Raw genomic sequence first — 8055 nt, forward strand, 5'->3', positions numbered from 1 at the left:
TTACATGAATCTGGTCTTTTCATTTGTCCTCGTGTGTAAAAATAATAATAAAATTCACAATATATTTTTTTAGTTTTATGTCACCTCCACTGGCCATGAAGGTTCCTGAAAAGGCCTCAAAAAGGCCAACGGACCAGCAGTTGATAATCACAGGTGTAGCTTGTTTTGCGGCTCTGGACACATTTTATAAGTGAGCCACGGAGCAGAAATGGTTCCTTTGATCATAAAGGTTGCAGACCCCTGATCTAAGCAAACAGCTCTCTTCTGTCTTTCTAATGCTGCTCTTGTAATGAGTCATATTCTTCACCCCCAGTGGTGCCTGTTAACGTTAGCTGCACAAGATCAGAGTTTACCATTCTGATACCCCAGCAGTCCTTACCTCAGCTAGACAAGGATAGCATCTACCTGGGAAACCCCACCTGCACGGCACAGCTAACATCCACCTCCTATAAAATACTTGCTCAGTTTGTCAACTGTGGCACCGCAAGCCAGGTAACCAGCTCTCTTTACTTGTTCCATCATTGTTCCAGTTCTTCTCCCTCAAACTGTTCATACGGGTTGCTTGTAGAATTACAGAAACATCACCATGCTTGTCAACAAGCTCTACATCGATTTCTCTGATGGGAAGCAGCAGAACGTGCAGGAATACAAGGTGCAGTGCGACGCCTTGCGGAAGATAGCCTCGGTGTCGATCGTTTCCGCGGAGGAGCGTCGCCTGGAGGAGCAGGCCCAGCAGACGGACCATGACAGCAGTGGCTTTGCAGCTGACCCAGAAACTAAGCCTCATGACCTGAGTGACATCGTCTTCATCAGCATCTGTGTTCTGGCTGTCATTCTCATGATCATCGCTATAGTCTGGCTAGTGCTTCTTTAGTGACCAACATTAGATTCATTGTATAGAAACATTTTTTGCCACATTTGGATTATTTTACTTTCCAACTCACATCAGTATCACCAAATTAAACTATTAATTGCTGCATATAAAACACATAATTACTACATAATTAATCTTAATATTAACAAGATCTTTTTTAACTGTCATTTTGATGTAATATGAACTTCTATATGTGCCATCATTTCTACTTAAACATCATTAGAACGTCTATTTATGAGTGTGGTTGACTCCACTGTTACACAGTGCACAAGCAAGCTAGTAAAGTTCTATATATATAGTCATTTTTTTATTGCAAATATTTTTTGTTCAACAAAAAAAAGCTTGAACTCTGATCCATTACAAACTGGGGAGGTGAGGTTCAGAAGGTTAAAATGGATGTATACGAGCAAATGTTGAGCAGTTGAGCAAATACACAGGTCCAGAAATATAATATAACAGCATTTAATGTTACTGTTGCGTGGAGGTTAACTATTTCATAAATAAAGGCCTGTATTTGAACATAAATGTGAATAAGGATTAGGAGTATGACCTGCTGAATATTCCTGCAGTGCAGAAGGCTTTGATTAGGTGATAAAAACTGAACTTTAAAACCATTATAAAAAAAATTTAAACTTATTTATCAAAGAGTGGACTTTAATAATTAAGTTCTTATTCTTTACATCAGAACGTAATAAATTTAAATGATAGGAAAACAGTTTTTTTTTCCTTTAAAACCACTGTTTTATTAAAAAAATAATAAAAAATAGGTGGTATAAAAGTGTAAAGCTGCTGTTGTGCCTCAAATTGTAAAATGTTTATTTTTTTCTCTTGTCTCTACCAAAGGCAAAAAATGAAGTGATAACAATAAAAATATATATTAAAAAAATGTGAATGCATTAAAAACTATGCAGTTTGAGGGTTCAATTTGTTTTGCATTCTTGAGTTATTTTTTGTATTTAGAAACCAGTTCAGGGACTGACATTTTACTGTCCTTCATTTGAATTCTGATGTCAGGGTTGTGTTTGAAGGCAAACACCAACGCTCTAACAGTCCGTCTGTATGAACCGCTAACCAGCCGGCGGCTCTGGTGAAAAACCTCTCGCTCGATGTTGTCTATGAGACCAGAATCCTCCTGTAAGTCAAACACAAAAGGGGGGGAAAAAGGCATATGGTGATCAAATTATTATAAAATAAACAAGAAAACATTTGCAAGCATTAAGAAAGTGGATTTAAAATAATTTGGGTGGATGTAAATCTAGCAACTATAATTTACTATACGTCAGTTTTGCTAAACAAGTTCAATTTGGAGAGCTAACTTCTAATAAAAATTTAAAAAATATTCTTGAATGCTGTTTTATAGATAAAGCAAAAAACATTTTGATGTTTTTGTTAGCTTCACAAATTATTTTATTGGAGCCTATGATTCATATTCCTTTGTAGAATGTAAATAAAAAACAATCATGAGTACACCGCAAAGACTTGATGTTTCAATAAACTTAGCTAAAAAAAAAATCTCTTTTCACCTTGACCTCCAGTGCATTAGACAGCAGTCTTCGTGCGTTGCTCCTGAGTTCTTCAGATTGCTTGTCGGAGCGTACTTCAATTGATGGTTTGTTGGAATTCTCCTCAATAAAACTCCTCCAATCGGTGTAAACCTTTGCTGCCATCGAACTCACCTCGGGATCCAGATGTTTTCGCATTTTGTTGACAGTGTGACCTGAAACGAAGAGTTTTTAATGCATGCTTAAAAAATTTTAATATCATTTGACTCGTTATTAGTCTGATCACTAGTTTGTCATATTTTAGTTAGATTGTTGTTTACACTTTTGTAGTTACGATGGATGAATGGATGTTGTGTTTTTAAGTATTATTTGAAATATGTAATAAGATGATCAGAGCATGCATCCATTTAAACTGTGTGGCTTCATCAAATACAGCATAGAGCAGACGACTTGCCTATTTTAGTGGACTTCAGCACCTCTCTGGATGGGATCTTTTTGCTCAGCTCTGTCAGGGCACTCAGCAGGTTGTCTTTGCTCTGTTCTGGCAGCTCCAGCATTGACTTGTAGCGCAAGATGTCCTCAATCACAACCACCCTCTTAAGAAACACATGAATGAGCTACTTTTTCAGGCAGAATTCTCTTTACTCACTGCTCAATTTAAAATAAAATAAAAACTTACCCGTAAGGATTCGATGGTAGTTTGCCTGTAAACCTTCTCTTCGCTTTTTGATTGTTTGAATGTTTCGCCCTTTGGTAGCTGCACTATAAATTTGTCCATTTTCAAACACTGAAACTAATAATAGCTAATAATAATAGCTTCTGTCTAGTATGCTAACTGCTAATCTCTGCTAGCAGATACCTGGTTAAACATTACCTCGCCTGCGCCACGTTAAAAAAATCAACATATTTCTAGTTCAGATCCGCTCGTTTTTAAACTCTACGCTTACATGCTTGAATGTAATAATATATAATATATAATATATAATATAATATACATTCAGTGCACAGTTACGATTAAAGCTCCGAGGATGCCAACCGGAAGTTGGACAACAACATGACGGTGCTGCCTTCTTCTTCTTTTCTATTATGGCGAATCGCATGCCAATTTAAGGTGCACAGCGCCACCTACTGTACTCGAGTGTAGCAACACTACTTTACATCACTTAAATCCAATTTTTTAGTTTTGTATCATAGAGATAGCTAAATAATGCTTTCCTTAATCTGTAAATATCCACTATGTTTCCTTCAGTTCCCAAAATACCCTTTAAACTCCATTCCTGTCCTGTCCTCCTCGTTGTACTTCTCAATCTCTCCCTTTTAGGCTCACATGTTTTACAATACATCAACACGTGTTCAACGTTTTCTTTTTCTCCACATCCTTCACATTTATCATTATCTGTCCTCCCAATTATATATAAAATATAATTTAAGTATGACCTACTCTTAATCTCATCATTATTATTTCTTCTCTTCTGTTTCTCTCACTAATATTTTAAACAAACACTGAATTTTGTATTTTATGTAAACTACTTCCTGTTTTATCTTCATTCCACCTTTTTTGCCACATTTCTATTTCTTTACTCTTAATTGCTGATTTCCCTTCTCCTTTCCCAAAAGGAATTCTAATTGTTATTGCCCCCTCTAAAGCCCTTTTTGCTTATTTGTCTGCCTTTTAATTGCCTTTTACTCCTTCATGTACTGGTACCCAACCCAAATATCTATGCCACCCCTGTGTAACCTAAATAAACTGTGTTGAATTTCTAATACTTCTAATACTAAATATTTCCTATTGTTTCCTTTTCCCTTTGGAGTCTGTGCACACAACCCTGTCTGGTCGAACCCCCTCTACTCATTGCAAACTAAGTATGACTGCCACCATTTCAGCTGTAAATACAGATAGTTGATCTGATAGACGTTTAGAAATATATATTTTAAACTCTTGAATAAATATTCATATTCCCACATATCCTTTTGTGTTTTTAGAACCATCAGAATAATAATTATAATAATCAATATTAATATTTGATAATAATTGATAATTGCTATATGAGTTTCTTAGGTAAATGTCTGTTTTTACCCATATTTCATTTAAATTCCAATCGTTTTTAATTTAAAAAGTCTCATGTCTACATTTACCTCAGGAAATAGCCATGGAGGAATAGCACTAATTGTGCCATTTCCTTATCCTCTAATCCATACATTTTAACCCATTTTTCCTTCAAAAACCATTAATTTGGAATTTAGAGTATTCTCAATAGTTTTGTAAAATTGTTGAAGTTGCCTTATTTTCCTTACCCAGTATACTAATGATCATTTTATTCCTCTAATTTCCAGTGGAGTTTCACCTGCCTCTATTAATATAGCATGAATGGGTGTGGTTTTCACTGCTCCTGGACGGTGCTGCCTTCGTGTATACGCTGGGAAGAACTAGTGTTCGTTCCATCGTAGTAAGTTTATTGTGTGACAGAAATTAACAAAATAATAGCGTTGTACATCCTTTGTATTTTAGAACAGTACTATAAAGAATTTCTAAACACCTTAGTGTTCTGGTGTAAATGTGTCCTATTTATTCTCACAGTAAAAAAAATATATTTTTTCAAATCATTTGTAAGGATGCAATTCCTGCGCTGTTGAATGAATCACTTTTTAAGACTATCATATTTTATTTTAGGTTATCCTTTCTATGGGGCTTTTGGATAGCTTAAACAGGTGTAAAGGTGTGATCAACAGAAGTAAATTAATCTGACAAAAGTAGCATTGCATATTTATACTAGATACTACCTTTTTTTACAAATGGCTTTGCTGAAATTCTTGTGGTTTATTTAGTTATCCATTCTATTTATGCATATTGCCTACTTTATATTATTCTCAGTCAATATTTCTCAAAAACAATAGTCATCACAATCATGCTTGAAAGTACTGTTTAAATTTTTATTGGTGTTTTAAGGTCTTGTAAGGTTTTCTTTTTTTATTACATGTAAGTCAAAAGTTTATTTTTACTGTGTGGTTTTAACACATCTTTATTGTGACTTTGGACAAATCCTTTTCATGCTGTTTTACATAATGACAGGCAACAAATTTTACATATTGAGGAAGACAGATTTTACATACTGTGAAAACCAAATTTCAGGTGAAAGTTGGATTTCATCAGACCTGTGATTGTCACTGTATGCACAGAAACTGAAGCAACTCTTTTGTATACCAACTTTGATTTTAAAAAAATCCAATTGCGCAGTTTTAAAGCCGTTAGTATTCTTAGAAAAACAAAAGACCCAGCAATTGTCAGGTAAGTCTCTTTTTCTAAATAAGTTTCTATATCCTTTTGTTTTGTTTTGTTTTTTTGTGAAAAATATTAAAAAATGTGAAGTCTATTCTCAAAAGATGTACTCTTTTGATAAAATAATTAATTTTCTTATTTACAAGAACAAGTTTTATTGTAATTTGCATTTAATTCAAGCTAAAGCAAATGTAAAGAAAATGCGCAATGAGATGCCACAGTTGTTGCAAAGTGTGGCAGAACTAAAATTTACCAGTAAAAATGACACGTCAAAGCTTGAAATTTAATTCAATGATGTTCTAGAGGACAGCTACACAGTCCTAGATGTAAGCAACAAACAGGTAATTGGAATACAAATGAAATTGGGATGTACATGACTTTTGCAGGCTCTTTTCAGGACTTTTGTTGGACATTTTCAGGACAATAAAAATAGCCATGGAAAGCTTCATAAAGTTATTTCTTCTTACAGGTCAGTGTTTCTCCAAACACACATTAAGTCTTCTCAGTTTTGTTGGATTGGTCTTTTCTAATGCAGATTAAAAAATCACATTCTGGTAACATTTACAACTCATTTCTTTTTGTTTATTTCCCTTCTCTGTAGGAGCATGTTCTCTGTTTCTGTGTGTGTGTCCGTATCAATACAGATTATTTCAAAGCCCAAAAACCTGGGCCGACGCTCAGAGCTACTGCAGAGAGAAATGTGTTGACCTGGCCACCATGGAGGACCTGGACGAGATGAATATAGCTCTTAAAACTGTGGGAGATAACTACACCGATGCTGTATGGATTGGGTTGTGGAGAGGCAGAACCTGGAAGTGGTACTGGTCTCTGGCATACAACAATTTATACAAGGAGGGAGAAAGAAACTATATGATATTAAAATCTTCAGGTGGTGATAACTGTGCAGTTTACAGAAATGGGCTAGTTCAAAGCGCTTGTACGTACAAGATCCCTTTTGTCTGCTTTGACAGTGAGTCATTCTTTTTTGTTTGTTCTTATATACAAATAACCCAAATCTGAATACCCACAGCTAAAGTTTTACAAACCAACAACTAAGGCTCAAATGAAAGCCATTATTACTTATCTTTGATAAACAAAACAAAAAAAATAAAAATATATGATAATGGAAGTTTCTTTATTAGAAGAGTTAAAAAAATACATATTATTGTTATTAATTTTTTTAATTTTTATTATTCTTGTTTAGGAACAAGACAAGGAGCAGATCAGTACATCCTCTCGAATGAGCAACTGGCTTGGACTGAAGCTCGGGACGTCTGCAGAACAAACTTCACAGACCTGGTCAGTTTAAGGAACGATGCAGAACATCAGATGGTCCAGGAATTAACCAGTGGACAGACAGTGTATCTGGGTCTCTTTAAAGACCCCTGGGTGTGGTCAGACATGAGTGACTCCTCACTGAGGTACTGGAAGAAAAGCCAACCAGTCAACGTTGGAGGTACTGACAACTGTGTTGCAATGTTGAAGATGGAATCTGGTCGATGGGGAAACAGGAACTGCAACGAAACACACCCATTCCTCTGCAAATGCAGTGAGTAAAGATTTTAGCCAGTTCAACCTTTACGTTCATCATGAAATGATGATTCACTTACAGACAAAACAATGTTTTTCTTGGTTGTTTTTGTTTGTTTTTTCGTCACGATAGAAACCAAGCAGTTCATCAAACTGAGGATCAGCACACAAGCCCCAATGTTGGCTCTAAATGACCCTGCAGTGCAAAACAGCATCCTGGAGCAGGTGGGTTTTTACAGTTTTCCTCAGATTAAGTTGGGTTACACTTAAAGAATTATTGCAAGAATGTAAACTCATTGTTCATATTGAATTGCATAAAATACTTCAATGTTAAAAAGAAAATCTAACCTATATTTTGTGAAAACATGAGCAATTTCTTCTTTGCAGATAAGGTTCAAGCTGAATCAGACCGGAGCTGATGCCGTCCAGCTGCTCTGGAGAAGCACTTCTGATGGAAAAGTTTTCATCAAGGACTCTGTTGGAAATAGACCATAGGAAGAAAATATGATGATTTGAGCACCAGCTAAATGTAAACATTTAATTATTAGAGAGTATATTTTGTATAAAAGAATAGACTTCAAAACATAGATAGTGATGTTTTTGTTCAACAGAATGCATGAATAAATTCTGAATTAAATGTGTTTTGTGATGCTAGAATAATGTAATTTTACTCACTGCTCGATATTTAGGAATCTACAATTATAGACCTAATATACAGTATATGCTTTAAAAGCACTCTTTATGCACTGTTATTGTGTAATTATTGTTTTGCTGTTTGTTTTGTGTGCAGCACTTTGTACAGCAATTGTCATTAAATGTTCTATTCAAATAAATGTGATTTGATTTGGTCTGCGTGTGGTTTTATATATATA

General features: G+C 35.1%; 3 protein-coding genes across 3 annotated transcripts in view; 2 read left to right on the forward strand and 1 right to left on the reverse strand.

The window, feature by feature from the left end:
- Nucleotides 1–1228, forward strand: part of cdcp2 (CUB domain containing protein 2) — a 7609-nt gene extending 6381 nt beyond the window's left edge. Inside the window, exons 5-6 of the mRNA XM_014007395.1 lie at nt 314–492; nt 569–1228. Of these exons, the coding sequence (XP_013862849.1) occupies nt 314–492; nt 569–874 (485 nt within the window). The 3' untranslated portion in view covers nt 875–1228. The remainder of the gene's footprint in view (nt 1–313; nt 493–568) is intronic.
- Nucleotides 1229–1320: 92 nt separating this feature from the next.
- On the reverse strand, nt 1321–3361 carry tceanc2 (transcription elongation factor A (SII) N-terminal and central domain containing 2; the record flags this gene model as incomplete). Its single annotated transcript, XM_014007471.1, is given in 4 exon segments — nt 1321–2006; nt 2398–2591; nt 2831–2972; nt 3056–3361. Coding segments are annotated over 4 exon segments (624 nt in total). The 3' UTR covers nt 1321–1817.
- A 2675-nt stretch (nt 3362–6036) lies between these two features.
- LOC106516888 (C-type lectin BML-2-like) lies at nt 6037–8031 on the forward strand. Its single transcript, XM_014007472.1, has 3 exons — nt 6037–6623; nt 6858–7408; nt 7571–8031. The coding sequence occupies exons 1-2, from the start codon at nt 6371–6373 to the stop codon at nt 7208–7210; spliced, it is 606 nt and encodes a 201-aa protein (XP_013862926.1). The 5' UTR covers nt 6037–6370; the 3' UTR covers nt 7211–7408; nt 7571–8031.
- Nucleotides 8032–8055: the final 24 nt, after the last annotated feature.

Source organism: Austrofundulus limnaeus, unplaced genomic scaffold (assembly GCF_001266775.1).
Source record: "Austrofundulus limnaeus strain Quisiro unplaced genomic scaffold, Austrofundulus_limnaeus-1.0 Scaffold42, whole genome shotgun sequence".
Classification (NCBI taxonomy): Eukaryota; Metazoa; Chordata; class Actinopteri; order Cyprinodontiformes; family Rivulidae; genus Austrofundulus; species Austrofundulus limnaeus.

Bases quoted from the DNA above. Each gene is read 5' to 3' on its own strand.
- LOC106516888 (XM_014007472.1), top strand. From the start codon at position 6,371: ATGGAGGACCTGGACGAGATGAATATAGCTCTTAAAACTGTGGGAGAT. The intron at 6,624-6,857 runs GTGAGTCATTCT...ATTCTTGTTTAG, and splicing joins CCCTTTTGTCTGCTTTGACA to GAACAAGACAAGGAGCAGAT.